Raw genomic sequence first — 18,393 nt, 5'->3', positions numbered from 1 at the left:
GGAGGCGACGTCGGAAAAAAGGGGTGGAAAAAGGGAAAGCGCCGGGGTTGAATCCCACCCCGGAGTGTAATGGGGTGGCCAAGGGTGGGGACACCCAACTGGCACCCACCCACCCCACCCCGACACCCCCGGATCGCGGCGGCCAAGGGCCGGTGGCCGGATGGGAACCGCGGTCCAGCGGCTGCACCGAGGGATGTCGGGATTTTGGGCATCTCCCCCCCTCCTCCTCCTCTTCTTCTTCTTCCCAAGCAGCTTTGATTTACACCCCTCGGTGTTCCCAATCCCAATAAATAACAACACCCTCTCCCTGCAGGATTTGGCCCCTTCTTTGCTTTTTAACCCCCTCTGTGCCGGCGAGACCTGTTAACTCTCTCACCGCCGATACCGTCAACCGCGATAAAACAGCCCGCGGGTTCGCAGTGGGAACTTTTGAAATTCCCAAGTAAAGAGGGTTTTTCTCTGGAATATTTTACATCTGAGATACCGGCTACGGGGCTGAGCCCTAAATATGGCTCCATGTTTAGGGGGGTATTTAATTTAGGGGGTACTTCTTTGCTTTAGGGGGTATTTTATTTATTTAGGGGGTATTTTATTTACTTAAAGGGTGGGAATTTCATTTAGGAGAAGAATTCTTTTATTTAGGGGGAACTTCTTTACGGGGTATTCTATTTAATTTGGGGGGTATTGTGTATATACAGTAACTTTTTCTATAATTCAGTGGATATAGTACTAATTTAAGGGGGTACTTGAATTGGGGGGGTACTACTTTAATTGGGGAGTACTGTATTTATTTAGGGGATATCTCATTTATTTAAAGGGAAGGTATTTTATGTAGGGGGACACTTCCCTTATGTAGGAGGTAATGTATTTATGTAGGGGCTACTTCTTTAATTTAAAGGGTATGCATATAATATAGGGGGTATTTCATTTATTTAGGGGGTACTCCTTTAATTTAGGGGGTATTGTATTTATGTAGGGGCTTTTTCTTTAATTTAGGAGACACTTTTTTAATTTAGGGGGTGCTACTTTAAGGAATATTTAATTTAGGGGGTATTTCATTTATTTAGGGGATACTCTTTTAATTGATAGGGTACTCCTTTAATTTAGGGGATATTTTATTTATGTAGGGGCTTTTTTTTCTTCAATTTAGGGGGTATTTCTTCAATTTAGGGGGTACTTCATTTCTTTAAAGGGTATGCATTTAATTTAGGGGGTACACCATTAATTTAGAGGGTGGTGTATTCATGTAGGGGGTACTTCTTTAATTCAGGGGGTACTTCTTTAATTTAAGGAATATGCATTTAATTTAGGGGGTATTTCATTTATTCCCCCCGCAGCCATCTCAGGCCCTAAAACACCCCCCCAAAACCACACTCCACAGTTAAAAAAAAAAAAAAAAAAGACAATTTCAAGCATCCTCGCTGCGAATCGGCCCCCTCTTACCTATTTCATCCGTGTTTCAGGGTTTTTCCGGCCGGGACGGAGTTTGCCGCCGCCGCCGCGGTGCCGGCGTTACGCCCGGCACACCCCAGTTGCCGTTGCCCGGCCCCGCTGGAAAACACCTTTTGCAAACAAATTAAATTGCTGCCAGGTTTTATTCCAGCTCGAAACCAGCCAAACAAGCCTGGCAATAAAAAGAATAAAATATATTTATATCTCAGTGCCCTTTGGATGACTCACAGGCAGCCTTAAAAAAAAAAAAAACCCACACTTTTTTTTTTTTGAGTAAAGACCTTTCATAGCCCATTTTTAGGGGGGCTGAGGAGCAGCTAAAGCATCTCTGCAGAAATTCAAGTTTTTAGTGTTTTTATCTTTTTTCCCCTCCTAGTTTTTCAGATTGCATATCAACCTTCCATCCCTCATCCCAAAAACTTCACACCAAGGACTTAAAACCCCCCCAAAGGAGAAGGGGAGAAGAGGTACTGCACCCCAAAACCTGCTCTGCAGGCAAAGAGAGAACGGGAGCAAAGAGCACCCAAAGCACCCCCCAACACACCCTTTTGCAAGCTGCTCACGTGCTCATTTGCACCAGTCGAGCAGATTTGCACCCATGGGGTGACACCCACCCCCCCCAAAAAAAAAACCAACTCACCCCAGCGACAAGAGGTCGGCTCGATGGCAGCCGGAGCGTTGGCATCGGTGGGTGCCGGCGGCGCTGACTCAGCCGGGCCTGGGTGCTGGCGTCAGGAGGGCTGGGTCACCCCGGGGTGCTGGGAGCTGAAACACCCCCCCCAAAAAACAATAATTGAAAAAAAGACATCATTTTATAAATTAAATCATTTCTAATTTATTAATAAGTTAAGAAATTATTCACCCTGGAGACCTCTGCCAACCAAGGGGGGGGTCCCCGCTGCAGCAACTGACCCAGAGCCCCCCCCACCCACACCCCACCCAACCCCCCCCCTTTTGCAAGGTGCTGAGCTGCATTTTTGCAAACACCTGCGAGAGTTAAAGCTGCTTTTCCGGTTTCTCCCTCCCAAACAACTTCAGGCACCACCTCCCCTGAGCCCAAAAACCACCCAAATTCCAGCAATAGGGTTTTATTCACCCAAAAAAGATGAGGGGGGGATGCACATGGCAGGGTGGAGGTCACCCACCCACAGTCCTGGCGATTTAATCCCACCTGCTGGAGGGATTTATTAATTTCCCATCGAGGAGCCAAACCTTGGTCTCCTCCAGGGAAAGGAGCCACCGGAGATTTGGGTGAGCAAAGGGCTCACGTGGGTGCTCAGCCCTTAAGAGGCTGATGGGACCCAGCTGGCCTCATCCTGCACCCACCCCCTGCAAGAGCCCCCGGCACCTGGTTTAAAATGCAACCCCTTCTCAAGAAAAAAAAAAAAAAAATTAAAATAGTCAAATAAAGCCCCCCAAAACCAAACAAAAAACCCCAGAAAAAGTAAAATTAAAAAAAATAGGAAAAAAATGCACCACCCGGGGCAGACAGGGCACCCGTGGAGGGCGGGTGTTTGTCCGGGCACAACCATCCCACACGGATAAAAAATCCCCAAAAATAGATATTTTTATTTCAACAATCGAGGTGACGGAGCCAGGGTGGCCGTGCCCAGGGGGAATTTTGGGGGATACCTTCAGCGAGAAGTGTCCTGACTTCTCCAAACAATTTTAGGGATTTTTTTTAGGAAAGACCTTCCAAGGAGGCGGCGGAAGCTGCCACCCGTGGCACCGCGTCGCGGGAAACACCGGAGCTCCCGGTGCAAGAGAGCGGCTGGGGAGGTTCCGCTCGCCCATCTCCCAACGGAAAACCCGTCGGAGGGGCGGAATTCCAAGTTTGCGAAGCTCCCACTCGTTATTTCAGCTCATCCCTTGCTCCCTCCGCACCCCTCGGCCACGCCATTCCCAGCAAAACCCCCCCAAGATTCCATCCAGGAATGGAATCGTGCAATTCCCACTGGTCGGAGACAAGCCAGACCTTAAATTCCCTCCTCGCTCACGCCAAACCCTTGGGAAAATCCAGCCTTTTTGGGTTCTTGCCGGATGCACCGGCCGATTTTTTGCTCCCTTGCCGCAGGCGGAGGATGCAAATCCCCCCCCACCCCGCGCCCGTTCCCACGCTGCACCCAAATCCGCCCCCTCCCCGCGGGGGTGAGTTTTTGCAGGGGATCTCGCTGCAAACTCCACTTTTCCAGTTGCTACGGAATTATCAGCATCCCCAGGGATACCCCGGATACCGTTGGCGGGGATACGGCCGGATTGGGGGGTGGGAAGGACGAAGCAAGGCCAAGGTTATCCAAGGTGACTCGCTCCTACCCCACCCCTCCCCCATCCCAGGCTCCCGTGGGAATTAACAGGTAAAACCAGTTTTACCATATCCCGGGAAAAACCAGTTTAACCCACGGCCTGACGCAACCCGAGGTCTTCTCCGAATCTTCCCATCCACCCCCCGTAACCCTTTTTTTTTGGAAAAAAAGTCTATTTTTAGGGATAACCCACCGGCTTCCAGAGCTGGCAGTGTTTTAATGACATCACGTCGTTATCCATATCATGGAAAAACCCCAAATCACCTAATTCCCGCCCCGGGCTGTTGGAAGTGATGTGTTAATTGGGTGGGTTTTACCAGATTTAGGGCAAAACGCTGCAGAACCACCCCCAGAATACCCCAAATTTTGAGGGAAAAACCCACCAGCGCCGGGGACGAGCAAAGGGGAGGGGGAATTTGGCACGGGCACGCGGGCGGCACGCCGGAACCCATCCCGGCGGCGCGGGGAATCATCACCACCAAATTATTCCTGCTCAGCAAAAGTCCTTTGGAAACCCCAACGTTGCACCGGGGGGTTGTGGGTCGGTTTTTTGGTGGGGTTGGGTTTTTTTTTTTTTGGATTTTTTTCCGGGTTTGAGGCCGCGGCGTTTCTCTCCCGCCTTCCCCCAGCCAACCCATCGCGCCGGAGGTTTTTCTCCGTCCAACCTTCCATCTCCCGGATCCTGCCGGAGCGTCGGCGCGGACAACAGGTCGCGGCGCCGAGATGCTTCGCGGATGATTTGGTAAGTAATATAAGTCCTTTTTTTTTTTTTTTTTTTGCTTTTTTATCCCCTTTAAGGTTATTTTTCTTCGGGAGCGCCAGGGTTTTGCCAGCAGTTTGGCATTTTTCCGGTGTTTTGGGAAACGGGGCCCACCAGTGTCCTGCGGGCCCAGGTCCCTGGACTGCAATTGCATCACAGATTGCAAATGCATCACAGATTGCAAATGCATCACCGATTGCAAATGCATCGCAAATTGCATCGCATATTGCAAACGTATCATAAAGTACAAATGCATCACAAATTGCATCGCATGTTGCATCACGAATTGCGACTGCATCACATATTGCGACTGCATCACATATTGCAAATGTCTCTCATTGCAACTGCATCACAAATTGCATCGCATAGTGCAAATGCATGGCATATTGCATCACAAATTGCAAGTGCATTATAAATTACAAATGCATCCCATTGCAAATGCATCACAAATTGCAAATGCACCACAAATCACATCACAAATTGCAAATGCATCACAAATTGCAAACGTATCTCGTATTGCAACTGCATCACAAATTGCATCATGTTTGCAAACACATCATATATTGCAAATACACCACAAATGGTAAACGCATCACAAATTGCATCACAAACCGCAAATGCATCCCCTACTGCAAACGCATCACGAGTTGCAAATGCCTCATAAATTGCAACTGCATCATAACGTGCAGCTGCATCACATATTGCAAATGTATCACGCACCGGTGCGCCTGCACAGGACGGCACGGGGACAGCAAAAATGAAGGTGCAAAGGAGCGTCGGGGCCGTTGCACGTGTCTTCCCCTCCTGCACATCTCTCTCTGCAATAAAGGGAATCTTCCACCGGTAAAAAATTCTGCAATAAGGAGAGCAAGAGCGTCTTCCCTCCTGAAAAAAAAAAAAAAAAAATTAAAATCTCATTTTTGGGGATGGAGCGCGTCTTCCCTCCGCGAGAAAAGTTGCTTTGCAAGAAGCCTTTGCAAAAATCGTGCTTTGCATTCAGGGGAAGGCAAAAAATGCTTTGCAATAAAGGCAATATGTGCATTTATTTATTGAGGGAAAACTTTGCAAAAAAGGGAATACGTGAGAACTTTGCAATAAAGGCAGTATGTGCATTTATTAGGGAAAAACTTCTTTGCAATAAAGGCAATATTTGCATTTATTTATTGGGAGAAACTAAGGCAGTTAAGACAATATATGCCTTTATTGGGGGGAAAAACTTTGCAATAAAAGCAATATGTGCATTTATTGGGGAAAAAAATTATTTGCAATAAAGGGAATATTTGCATTTATTTCTTGGGGAAAAAAAATTGAAAAAAGGCAATATGTGCATTTATTGGGGGGAAAAATTATTTGCAATAAAGGCATTATTTTCATTTATTTTGGGGGGGGGGGGGAACACACCAAAAATCAAACCCTTTGCAACAAGGGGAGCACGTGCATTTTTTTGCAAAAAAAAAAATATTTAAATTATTCTTCGCAAAAAAACGCACGTTTCCCTTTGAAAAAACAAAACAAAACAAAATAAAAAACCGAAGCCTTTAGCGAGGCAGCACCTTCGCAGCTGCAAAACCGGGGGGGGGGGGGGGGTGACCCCCCCTTTGCACTATTTTTTCACTCTCACCCTCCCCGAGTCTTCCTGTCCTAAAGATGGAGCTGTGCGAACCCGGCCGGACTTTTGCAGCCTCTTCCTCTGCAAAGCAAAGAGTTATTTATTTTTTTATTTTTTTTTTTTAAATTCCCCCCCCCCTCTTTCCTGCCCCGTCCATGTGTTTCTGTTTTGTACCGCGTTGCATTTTTTTTTTATTTTTTTTTTTTTTCCCCTTCCGCCGCCTCGTATTTACATTTTAAAGCGCATCTGGTGGGTGGGCGCTGAGAGGGAAGGGGGGGGGGGAGGAAGAAAAAAAAAAAAAAAAAGAAAAAACGCAGAAAAAAAAAATTACCTTTTTTTTTTTCCTTTTTCTTTTTTTTTTTTTTTTTTCCCTCCTGCAACAGGAAACAGCAGCAAAAAATATTGCAAAGGCCCCGAGTTGTTGCTTTCTTTATGCTGCGCCCTTCGCCCTAAAAAATCAGGTTTGCGATTTTGGGGGGGGGGGGGGGGGGGAGGAATTGGGGGGGGGAGGAGGAGGGGAAAGGGGATGGGGGGGGCTTAAAAAGGGCTTCCCCCCCCCCCAAAAAAAAAAAAGCGGATCCACGTGGTTTAATGGGGCCAGACAGAGATCCCATTGTTCAGCGGCAATAATAAAGGGGAAATTAAAACAAAAAAAAAAAGGGGGGGGGGGCAAATGGAAGGGGGGGCTGGGGTTATTTTCTGCAACTCTCTGCCCCCCCCATCCCCAAATACAGCAGGGCAGAGGCAGGAGGAGCGCGGGCCCCCCCAGAGCAGGTGGGGGGGTGCGGGGGGGGGATTTTTGTCTCCGGGCCGTTTTCTTGCCGTTTACACCCCCCCCTCCGGTTTGTGAATTCCCCTTCCGCAACTCCCCCCCCCCCCCCCCCGACCCCCCCGTTTGCAAACCCCCCTATTCCATTCCCCCCCCCCCCCCCTTCCAACTCCCCTTTGCACCCCCGGTTCCTAATCCCGGCTCTCTGCACCCCTCTTTTCCAATCCCCCCCCTTTGCACCCCCTTTTTCAACCCCCCCTTTCCTAATCCTCCTCCTTTGCACCCCCCTTTCCTAATCCCCCCCTTTTCTAACTCCCCCTTTTACACCCCCCTTTCCTAATCCCCTTTTCCAATCCCCCTCCTCCTAATCCCACTTTCCACCCCCCCGCATTGCACCCCTCTTTCCTAATCTCCCCTCTTTCCAACCCCCTTCCCTAATCCCCCCCTTTTCCAACTCCCCTTTTCCAACCCCCCCCTTGCACCCCCTTTCCTAATCCCCCCCCCCCCCCATTTCCAATCTTCCCTTTCCCAATCCCCCCCTTTCCAACCCCCTTTTCCCAATCTTCCCCCTTTCCCAATCCCCCAGCCGATGCCGAGGGGGGGGTCTGTGTGTCACCCCCCCCCCCCCCCCCCCCCCCCACATTGTGGCCCCCCCCCCCACCCTGCTCGCGCGCTGACGGCGGCGCGCGCCCGTGCGCAGGCGCGATGCCCCGCAGGAAAGTGACGGGGCCGCCCTGGGACGCGGGTCCGGGCAACGGGGCGGCGGCGGCGGCGGGGAGGAGGCGGCCCGGGCCGGGCACGGCGGCGGGAGGAGGAGGAGGAGGAGGAGGGAGGCGGCGGCCGCGAAGGGAACGCGGCGGAGGGAGCAGCGGAGGGAGCAGCGAGGAAGAAGCGCCCCGAGAGCGGCGGCCGCGGGACGGCAGCCCCGGCGGGAGGAGGCCCGGCCGGCCCGGGGGGGCCGGTGCTGGAGGAGGAGGAGGAGGAGGAGGAGGAGGTGCGGCGAGAGGACAGAGCGTCGTTATCTGCGAGCCCGAGCACAGCAAGGAGCGCATCGTGAGCGGGGCGGCGGGAGGGCGGCCACCCCCGCATTGCACCCCCCTGCTGCGACCCCTGCATTGCACCCCCCGACTGCGACCCCTGCATTGCAGCCCCCGCATTGCACGCCCTGACTGCAACCCCCGCATTGCACCCCCCGACTGCAACCCCTGCATTTTAGCCCCTGTATTGCACCCCCTGCTGTGACCCCTGCATTGCACCCCCCGACTGCGACCCCTGCATTGCACCCCCCTACTGCGACCCCTGCATTGCAGCCCCCGCATTGCACCCCCCTAACGCAGCCCCTGCATTGCACCCCCTAATGCAACCTCCCTGGCACACCCCTCCCAAAGCACCCCTTCAGCGCACCCCTCCTTGCACCCCCTTGTTGCATCCCCTAACGCACCCCCCCTTGCACCCCTCCATTGCACGCCCATGTTGCATCCCCCATCGAACCCCCACTGCACCCTCGTTGCACCCCTTAACGCACCCCCCGGTGCACACCTGTGTTGCGCCCCCCATTGCATCCCCTGGTGCACCCCCCCATTGCACCCCAAATGCACCCCCTAACTGCACTCCCTATTGCACCCCTGCATTGCACCTCCAACACCCACCCCAGTTGCACCCCCCCATTGCACCCCTTAGTGACCCCCCCATCACCACCCTTACTGCACCCCCTCAGTGCCCCCCCTCAGTGCCCCCCATTCATGTGGCCCCCAATACACCCCGTCACTGCACCCCTTTAACCCCCCCACTTCACCCCCTTCACCCTCCCACCGCTCCCCTTCATTGCCCCCCAATAACGCAGCGCGTCACTGCACGCACCCCCCTTTAACGCCTCCCTCCAGGGGTGCCCCCAAATTATACCCCTTAAATGCACCCCCAAAGTCACCCCATAACGGTGCCCCCGCATTGCCCCCCCCAAAGCTTCACCCCTGAATTGCTCCCCGAACCCCATGAGACACCCCCAAATTGGGGAGCCCCCCCTCCCTGCACCCCCTTTGCATCGCTCCCCCGTGTCCCTGGTGTCCCCCCTGGCCCCCGCGTCCCTCCTGTCTCCCATATTCCCAATGTCCCTTGTGTCCCCCACATCCTTGATGTCCCCCATGTTTCCCCACGTCCCTTGTATCCCCAATGTCTCCAGTGTCCCCCACGTCCCTGATGTCCCCCATATCCCTCGTATCCCCATGTCCCCAGTGTCACCCATGTCCCCAATATCCTCCACATCCTCTCCATCCCCCATGTCCCCCACATCCCTGATGTCCTGCCACGTTCCCAATATCCGTAGTGTCCCCAATGTCCTCCACATCCCCCATGTCCCTGGTGGCCCCAGTATCCCTGGGGTCTCCCATGTGTCCCCATGTCCCCCTAGATCCCAGTGTCCTCCACATCCCCCACGTCCCTGGTGTCCCCAGTATCCCTGGGGTCCCCCATGTCACCCACGTCCCCCATGTCTCCCTAGATCCCAGTGTCCTCCACATCCCCCATGTCCCTGGTGTCCCCAGTATCCCTGGGGTCCCCCACAACCCCCGTGTCCCCCCAGTGTCCCCCAGTCACTGACCCTGTCCCCGTTCCCGCAGAAACTCGAGGGCTCGCGGTGCCGGGGGCAGCTCCTCATCTTCGGTGCCACCAACTGGGACTTGATCGGCCGCAAAGAAGTGCCTAAGCAGCAAGGTGAGGGGAGCAAAACACACTGAATTCATTTTTTTCACCTTATTATTAAGTGGTTTTCTTGAATTTTTATTTCATTAATATTTAATTAATGTTTAATTAATTAAATTTTGCAAACCAGTTGCATATGGTGATCTGGGGCGCGCCGAGTGTCCTGCAAAGCGAAAAGAAACGCAGCACTTACTGTTTGTGTGTTTATATTTGAATTAATTTTTCTGCTTATTTTTCTGCACTTGTCTTTAATTATTATTTCTATTAATTAATATTTGTGGAGGGTTTTTGGTTTTTTACAGTTGCAGAGCGTAATCTGGGCCAGAACTTGGGGTGCGCTGGGTCTCCTGCAAAGCACAATAAAAGCGTTTTTTATTTTCAATGCATTTATATTTCATTATTTTTTTCTGCTAATTTTTAATGCATCTATATTTAATTACTATTTTTATTAATTAATGGTTGCGGAGGGGTTTTTTTACAGTCGCATATTGTAATCAGAGCCAGAACTTGGGGTGCACCAGATCCTCCGCAAAGCGAAATAAACACGCTGGTTGCTGTTGATGCCTTAATATTTCATTATTTTTTCCTGGTTATTTTTATGCATTTATGTTTAATTATTATTTTTATTAATTAATATTTGTGGAGGGGTTTTCTTACAGCTACATAGCGTCGTCTGGGCCAGAGCTTGGGGTGCGAGATGCACCGGATCTCCTGCACAGCAAAGTAAATGCACTGCTTATTTTTGATGCATTTATATTTCGTTATTTTTTTGTGTGTGTATTTTGATGCATTTACATTTAATTATTATTTTTATTAATTAATGGGTTTGGATGGGTTTTATTACAGTTGCAGAGCATCATCTTGGGGTGCGCCAGATCTCCCTCAAAGCAAAATAAACACGCTGCTCGCTTTTGATGCCTTTATATTTCATTAATTTTTCAGCTAATTTTTTTTGCATTTATATTTCATTACTATTTTTATTAATTAATGGTTGTGGAGGGTTTTTTATTACAGTTTCATATTGTAATCAGAGCCAGAACTTGGGGGGCGCCGGATTTCCTGCAAAGCCAAATAAACACGCTGCTTACTTGGATGCCTTTATATTAAATGTGCTTATTTTTAATGCATTTATATTTAATTATTATTATTAATTAATTTGGGGAGGAGTTAACGGTTCCATATCCTAATCTGAGCCAGAACTTGGGGTGCACCAGATCATTTTTTTGCACAGCAAAATGAAAGTGCTGCTTCCTTTCGATGCCTTTATATTTCATTGATTTTTCAGCTAATTTTGAATGCATTTATGTTCAATTATTATTTTTTATTAATTAATGGTTTGGGGGTGGGGAGAAGTGTTTACAATTGCAGAGCCAGAATTTGGGGTGCACCAGATCTGCGAGCAAAATAAACACGCTTCTTACTTTTGAGGCCTTTATATTTCATTAATCTTTCAGCTAATTTTAACGCATTTATATTTTATGATGATGATTATTATTAATTAATTAATCTGGGGAGGAGTTGCAGTTCCATATCCTGATCTGGGCCAGAATTTGGGATTGCACCGGATCCTCCTGCGCAGCAAAACAAACGCTCCGCTTGACTTTTGATGCCTTTATATTCCACCTGCTTTTATTTTGCACGCGTGAAATAAATTCGAAATAAATTTTGAATTTATTTCAGGTGACTTTTGTGATTAATTAATTTTTATTTTTTTTTTTTGGGGGGGAATACAGTTGCCTATCGGAATCTGGGCCAGAACTTGTGGGGGCCGCACCGCTACGGGTGCCTGGCCGGCGTTCAGGTCCGCAGCGTGGTTTCGGGACCCTGCGCCGCTCACAGCCTCCTCATCACCGCCGAGGGAAAGCTCTGGAGCTGGGGTGAGCGCTGGGGGGGGCACCACGGGACACCCCCAAAAACAACCCAACCACCCTGGCAGCATCATGACATGGAGGGGGACCATGGAGATGATGCAAGGGCTGGAGCACCTCTGCTCTGGAGACAGACTGGGAGAGTTGGGGCTGTTGAGCCTGGAGAAGAGAAGGCTGCAGGGAGACCTTCCAGCACCTCCCAGTACCTAAAGGGGCTCCAAGAAAGCTGGAGAGGGGCTTTGGACAAGGGTGTGGAGTGACAGGACACGGGGTGATGGCTTTGAACTGGAAGAGGGGAGATTTTGATGGGATCTGAGGAAGAAATTCTTCCCTCTGAGGCTGGTGAGGCACTGGCACAGGTTGCCCAGAGAAGCTGTGGCTGCCCCATCCCTGGAAGTGTTCAAGGCCAGGCTGGATGAGGCTTTGGGCAACCTGGTGTAGTGGAGGGTGTCCCTGCCCATGGCAGGGGGGTTGGAACTGGATGGTCTTGGAGGTCCCTTCCAACCCAAACCATTCTGTGATGCTGTGATTCTGTGCACCTCCCGTTTCGCTGCAAAAAACCTAAAAAAAAAGTGATTTTTTTGCCGTCGAGGTCGCAATGAAAAAGGCCAGTTGGGACACGGGGACACGAAGCGGGTGGAAGCCCCGAAGCTCATCGAGGTGTTGGGGGGCGAAGCCATCGTGCTGGCAGCCTGCGGCCGCAACCACACCCTGGCACTTACAGGTACGTCGACGGGGGTAAAAATTCATATTTTGGGCAAATTTATCTCAAATCAGGCTGGTTTGCCCCAAAACACCCCGTTTTTTGTTGGTGGTTTTTGGTTTTTTTTTTGCTTTGCAGAGAGCGGGTCGGTGTTCGCCTTCGGGGAGAATAAAATGGGGCAGTTGGGGTTGGGGAACCAGACGGACGCCGTGCCCAGTCCTACGCAGGTATGGCCGCTTCTCATCGTTGGTTTTGGGTGAAAAAACAGCCCATTTGGGGCTTTCTCGTTGAAAAAAGGGGAAAAAAAATCCCTGGCAGAGCTCAAACCACTTGTGGATGCAGGAGAGTTGTTTGTGGCTTCGGTGCATGTAAATACAAAGAGGGATTTGAAATGAAAGCAGATTTTGAGGATTTGGGGAAATTTGGGGGGTTTTGCCTTTTTTTCTCTCTTTTTTTCTTTTTTTTTTTCACCTCCATTTCTGCTTTTCCGGCACAGATCATGTACAACGGGCAGCCCATCACCAAACTGGCCTGCGGAGCCGAGTTCAGCATGATCATGGATTGCAAAGGAAACCTCTACTCCTTCGGGTGCCCCGAGTATGGGCAGTTGGGTACGGTGCTGTTTTGGGGTGATCTGGTAAAATTTGGAGCTATTACAGTGTTGGGGGGGAAAAAAAATAAAATAAAATCCCTGCCTCAGTTTCCCCATCTGGCTAACCAGCAAAACTAGCGGGGTGGGAGCTGCAAAGAAAAAGGGGGTTGCAAAAGGACAGGGGATTTGGGCAGCTGGGTTGGAAATAACGGGGTGCCAGGGGCGGAACGCCCCGTTTTGATGCCGGTGTCCATCCGCAGGGCATAATTCGGACGGGAAATTCATCGCCCGGGCACAGCGGATCGAGTACGACTGCGAGCTGGTGCCGCGCCGTGTGGCCATCTTCATCGAGAAGACCAAGGATGGGCAGATCCTGCCCGTCCCCAACGTGGTGGTGCGGGACGTGGCGTGCGGGGCCAACCACACGGTAGGCACCGACGTTCGCAGGGTGCATTGCACGGCCGTAACCTGCAGCGTGCGTCTCGGGGGAAACGCTTGCAGGAGTGTTTCAGGATAAAGTTTTGCAGGTGCATTTAAGGCTAGAGAGTTGTAGCATGCATTTTAGGGTAAATGTTTGCAGTGTGCATGTAAGGATAAAGATTTGCAGCATGCATTTAGGGTTGGAGATTTGCAGCGTGCATTTATGGATTGAAATTTGCAGCATGCATTTAAGGATAAAGATTTGCAGCATGCATTTAAGGGGTCAAGATTTGCAGCGTGCATTTAAGGGGTCAAGTTTTGTGCATGTAAGTATAGAGATTTGCAGCACGCATATCAGGATAAATATTTGCAGTGTGTATTTCAGGATAAAAACTTGCAGGGTGCATATGAAGGTAGAGATTTGCAGGGTGCGTTTAAGGATATTTGCAGAGTGCGTTTAACCATAAATAACCTGCATCGGGCATTAATTGCTAAAGATTTGCAGCGTGCATCTACAGGTAAATGTTTGCAGGAGCAACTAAGGCTAAACATTTGCAGCGTGCATGTAAGGACAGAGATTTGCAGCGTGCGTGCAAGGACAGAGATTTGCAGCATGCATGTAAGGACAGAGATTTGCAGCGTGCATTTAAGGACAGAGATTTGCAGCGTGCATTTAAGGACAGAGATCTGCAGCGTGCGTGTAAGGACAGAGATCTGCAGCGTGCATTTAAGGATAGAGATTTGCAGCGTGCATTTAAGGCTGAATCCTTGCAGCGTGCATGTAAGGACAGAGATTTGCAGCGTGCGTGTAAGGACAGAGATCTGCAGCGTGCGTGTAAGGACAGAGATCTGCAGCGTGCGTGTAAGGACAGAGATCTGCAGCGTGCGTGTAAGGACAGAGATCTGCAGCGTGCGTGTAAGGACAGAGATCTGCAGCGTGCGTGTAAGGACAGAGATCTGCAGCGTGCGTGTAAGGACAGAGATCTGCAGCGTGCGTGTAAGGACAGAGATCTGCAGCGTGCGTGTAAGGATAGAGATTTGCAGCGTGCATTTAAGGCTGAATCCTTGCAGCGTGCATTTAAGGGTAGAGATTTGCAGCGTGCGTTTTAAGGATAAAAACTTGCAGCGTGCATTAAGGCTGAATTCCTGCAGTGTGCATGTAAGGATAGAGATCTGCAGGGTGCATTTAAGGCTAAATTCTTGCATTTAAGGCTAAATACTTGCAGCGTGCATTTAAGGACAGATTCGCGGGGTGCATTTAGCGCTAAAGATTTGCAGCACTTAACGTTTGCAACACGCGCTGCGGGCGATGCGACTTACCGCGGCTGCTGTCCCTGCACCGAGCGGGCGGGGTGTCGGTGGCTGACGGTGCTGGTGATGTTCCTCCATCCCCAGCTGGTGCTGGACTCGCAGAAGCGCGTTTTCTCCTGGGGTTTCGGGGGCTACGGGCGGCTGGGCCACGCCGAGCAGAAGGACGAGATGGTGCCCCGGTTGGTGAAGCTCTTCGACTTCCCGGGGCGCGGGGCGGCGCAGATCTACGCCGGCTACACCTGCTCCTTCGCCGTCAGCGAGACAGGTGGGTGCTTGGGTGTTTTAAGAGAAAATTTGGGGGGTTTGGGGGTGCTGTAGCTTGATGGGGTGATACCCGGGTGCGGGGTTTTGCAGGCGGTTTGTTTTTTTGGGGTGCCACCAACACCTCCCGGGAGTCCACCATGTACCCCAAAGCGGTGCAGGACCTCTGCGGCTGGAAAATCCGCAGCCTGGCCTGTGGGTAAGTCCAAGTTCCCCTCTCCTCAAAAAAAAAAAACACCCCAATTTCTTGGGTTTTTGGGGTGCAGCTGCCTGCGGGGTGGTTTGGGGCGGGGGGGGTGTCATCCTGCCTTGCACCCCGCTGCAGGAAGAGCAGCATCATTGTGGCGGCAGATGAGAGCACCATCAGTTGGGGTCCCTCACCCACCTTCGGGGAACTGGTAAGGAGGGTTTACTGGGGACCCCCAACCCCTTGGCACCCCAAAACAGCCCCCTCCGCAATCACTACGGGGGGCACCAGCTACATTCCACCCCCCCCACGTTGATTTTTTCCTCCCTCTCTGTGGGATGCGCTTGGCAGGGCTACGGGGACCACAAGCCCAAATCCTCGACGGCCGCCCAAGAGGTGAAGACCCTGGATGGGATCTACACGGAGCAGGTGAGGGCGGGGGGGACCCTGCTGGAGGATGCTGGAGGGGGGGTGTGTGGGACCCCCCCCCATTTAAATAAATATGGTGGCTGAGGCTGTACCAAACTCATCACACCCATGGGATGGTGAAGGGGGGTGCGTGGGACCCCCCCCCCCATAAATAAATATGGTGGCTGAGGCCGTACCCAACTCATCACACCCATGGGATGGTGAAGGGGGGTGCGTGGGACCCCCCCCCCCATAAATAAATATGGTGGCTGAGGCCGTACCCAACTCATCACACCCATGGGCTGCTCAAACACGGTCCTGGCTAAAAGCAGGGAGGGGGGAGAAAACGGAACGAGATGTGGCCCCCCGCCCCCCGCCGTGCCTCAGTTTCCCCCACTCTGCCTTCCCCCCAGGTGGCCATGGGCTACGCCCACTCCCTGGTGATCGCCCGCGACGAGACGGACACGGAGAAGGAGAAGCTCCGCAAGCTGCCCGAGTACAACCCCCGCACCATCTGAGGGGCCCCCCCGGGCCCCCCCACCCCCGCTTTTCCACGCCAGCCGCCATTTTAACTCCCCGTCCTCCCATTTCCAGGGCCGGGGGGGGGGTTATTTCCACACCCCCCCTCCGGCTTTTTGAGTTCCCGACCGTAGCGGGATCTTTCGGCCCATCCAGGCTTCTTTTTTTTGGGGGGTGCGTGTTGGTTTTTGAGTTATTTTGGGTTTATTTCCATTTTTCTCCATCACTTCTTATTCTTTCCCCTTTTCCCAGCCACAAAGAGGGGAACCCTAAAGCTTTTTCTTGGAATTTTTTATCCCTGGCCGCTGGCTCGGGATAAAATTGGGGACCTGAAGAGCAATTGCAAACCAGCTTTTTTTCCCTAATAGTCCACTTTTGTGGTTTTTCTCCCAATATTCCAGTTGTTTGGTGTTTTTTTTCCCCAATATCCCATATTTTTTGCCTTTTTTTTCCCCCAATAATCCAACTTTTTGGCCTTTTTTTCCCCAATATTCCAAATATTTGGTGCTTTTTCCCCAAATATACCAGTTTTATGGCATTTTCCCCCAATATTCTAATTTCTTGGCATTTTTTGCCCCAATATCCTTTTTTTTTTTTTTCCTTTTTTTCCCAATTTTCCATTTTTAAAAAATATTTTTCTCCCAATATTCCAATTGTGTGGCTTTTTTTCCCCCAATATTTCAAATTTTTGCCATTTTTTCCCCAACATTCCAATTTTTTGGGCGTTTTTTCCCCCCCAATCTTTCAATTTTTAGGTGTTTTTTCCCCCCAACATTCCATTTTTGGGGCGTTTTTCCCTACTATTCCAATTTTTCAGCTTTTTTCCCCACTCCCCCCCTGCTTTAAGTGCTGGAATTTCGGGGTGTCCCCCCACCCCAAGGGTTAAACCCCATCCCCAGCACCGTTTTAGGGCTCCCCTCCCCACTGTCGCAGCCCTCGCCCACCCCGGGGAGATCTCAGGGATGAAGAGGGGAACCCTAAAGCTTTTTCTTGGAATTTTTAATTATTATTAATATTTTTTTTTTTAATTATTATTAATTATTCCCGCCTGGGATCAGCCCAAAGTCCTTCCTATGACGCTGTGCACTGTGCTGGAGAAACGAGGTGCCTTTTTCGAGCGGAGCCCAGCTCTGCCTCCGCGTAACCCAAGGGTGATTTTTTTTTTTTTTGGATCTTTAATTTGTAGGATTTCTTTGGAATTAATTAATTTGGGGTAGTTTTTTTTCCTTTTTTTAAGCCCTTTCCGCTCGCCCCGACGGGTCGCACTGAGTGCTCGGGGGCGGCGTTCGTGTCCGTGTGGGGAATTTTGCAGTTTAAAAAGCAAAAAAAAAAAATTGTAAAAGGGGGTTTTTAAGTATTTTTTTTCATTTGCTTTGGGGTTGGGGGGGTTATTTTAGGGGATTTTTATTTTATTTTAATTTTTTTGGAAGAGGGGTGTTTTAGAGGTAAAATATCCAGGACAGGGAGAGCAGCTGAGCGGGAAAAGGCAAATATTCCGCTTTTTTTAGCAATATTTGGGTTTTTTGGGAGTCGCGGCACGAGCGAATGCCACAGCTCTGATAAAACCGAGGGGAGAAATCAGCGAAAACCCCACTTTTACCCCCCAAAAAACCCACGTTTTTGGTTCATCTGGTTGCCAGCAAGATATTTTTTAGCATGATTAAAGTTCTCCCCCTCAGCTGCTTGAGGAAGGAGGAAGAAAATAATCCTAAACCTGGAGGATTTTGGGATAACGACGTCCTTGAGCTGCGCAGGTCCTGGGTTAGCGCCGTCGTCGTCTTCATGGGGTGGGGTTTTTTATATTTCTTGGAATAAATGTTTAAATAAACGACGTCATTGTGTACCCCTCGTGCTCTGCTTGCTTTATCTGCCCTGATTGCTTCATTTTTTAAAAAATTTAAATTTCTTTTCATACTCAGCGTCCCCAAAAGCAAATCCACGGGCATTAAAGGGCATAATCCTCCTGGTGGCAGCATCCTCCATCCCAAAATATTCCCCCCCACCCCAATATTTCCCTTTCATATTTTGCAGTCAGGGTGCAGACACCCATATTGCTGTATTTTACTGCATGCACGTGTGGGTTTGTGCATACATGTGCCTTTTTGCACGTGTGTGCAGAGGTTTGTGCATGCACGTGGCTTTTTGGGCATGCATGCATGTGCACGCCTGGGTTTCTGCATGCACGTGGATTTTTGTGCACCTGTGTGCTTTTTCACACGTTTCGAGCATGGATGTGGAATTTGGTGCCTGCAGGCATGTGCTTTTTGTGCATGCATGTGCCTTTTTTGCATGGGTTTGTGCATGCATGTGGCGTTCTGCGTGCATGCGCATGCTTTTTTTGCATGTATGTGTGCGTGCATGTTGCTTTTTGGGCATGCATGAGTTTGCATGCACACATCTGTAGAAGCCTGTGTGCTTGCTTTTCTGCATGCATGCATGGTGGGTTTGCACACAGGTGTATTTTTCTGTGGGCCTGTACTCCCGTGCACACAACATGCATTTCAGTGCACACATGCATGTGTGTTTCTGTGCAT

The 18,393-nt window shown here is 50.4% G+C and overlaps 1 protein-coding gene across 1 annotated transcript; it reads left to right on the top strand.

The window, feature by feature from the left end:
* The first annotated feature begins 7,598 nt into the window (after window positions 1–7,598).
* On the top strand, window positions 7,599–16,448 carry RCC2 (regulator of chromosome condensation 2). The gene is made up of 12 exons (XM_086625570.1): window positions 7,599–7,946; window positions 9,509–9,602; window positions 11,324–11,467; window positions 12,051–12,182; window positions 12,300–12,388; window positions 12,658–12,772; window positions 13,014–13,180; window positions 14,569–14,749; window positions 14,839–14,944; window positions 15,071–15,143; window positions 15,284–15,361; window positions 15,754–16,448. Exons 1-12 carry the CDS (start codon window positions 7,599–7,601, stop codon window positions 15,856–15,858), a joined length of 1,632 nt encoding a protein of 543 aa, XP_086481696.1. The 3' UTR covers window positions 15,859–16,448.
* Window positions 16,449–18,393: the final 1,945 nt, after the last annotated feature.

This window comes from Tauraco erythrolophus, chromosome 23, assembly GCF_009769465.1.
Source record: "Tauraco erythrolophus isolate bTauEry1 chromosome 23, bTauEry1.pri, whole genome shotgun sequence".
In the NCBI taxonomy this organism is placed as follows: domain Eukaryota; kingdom Metazoa; phylum Chordata; class Aves; order Musophagiformes; family Musophagidae; genus Tauraco; species Tauraco erythrolophus.
This window is presented reverse-complemented; position numbering and strand designations above follow the sequence as displayed.

Excerpts from the sequence above, each read along its gene's own strand:
- RCC2 (XM_086625570.1), top strand. The coding sequence starts at position 7,599 with ATGCCCCGCAGGAAAGTGACGGGGCCGCCCTGGGACGCGGGTCCGGGC. Across the intron at positions 7,947-9,508 it reads AGCACAGCAAGGAGCGCATC|AAACTCGAGGGCTCGCGGTG; the intron begins GTGAGCGGGGCG and ends CCGTTCCCGCAG. Across the intron at positions 14,750-14,838 it reads CTTCGCCGTCAGCGAGACAG|GCGGTTTGTTTTTTTGGGGT; the intron begins GTGGGTGCTTGG and ends GGGGTTTTGCAG.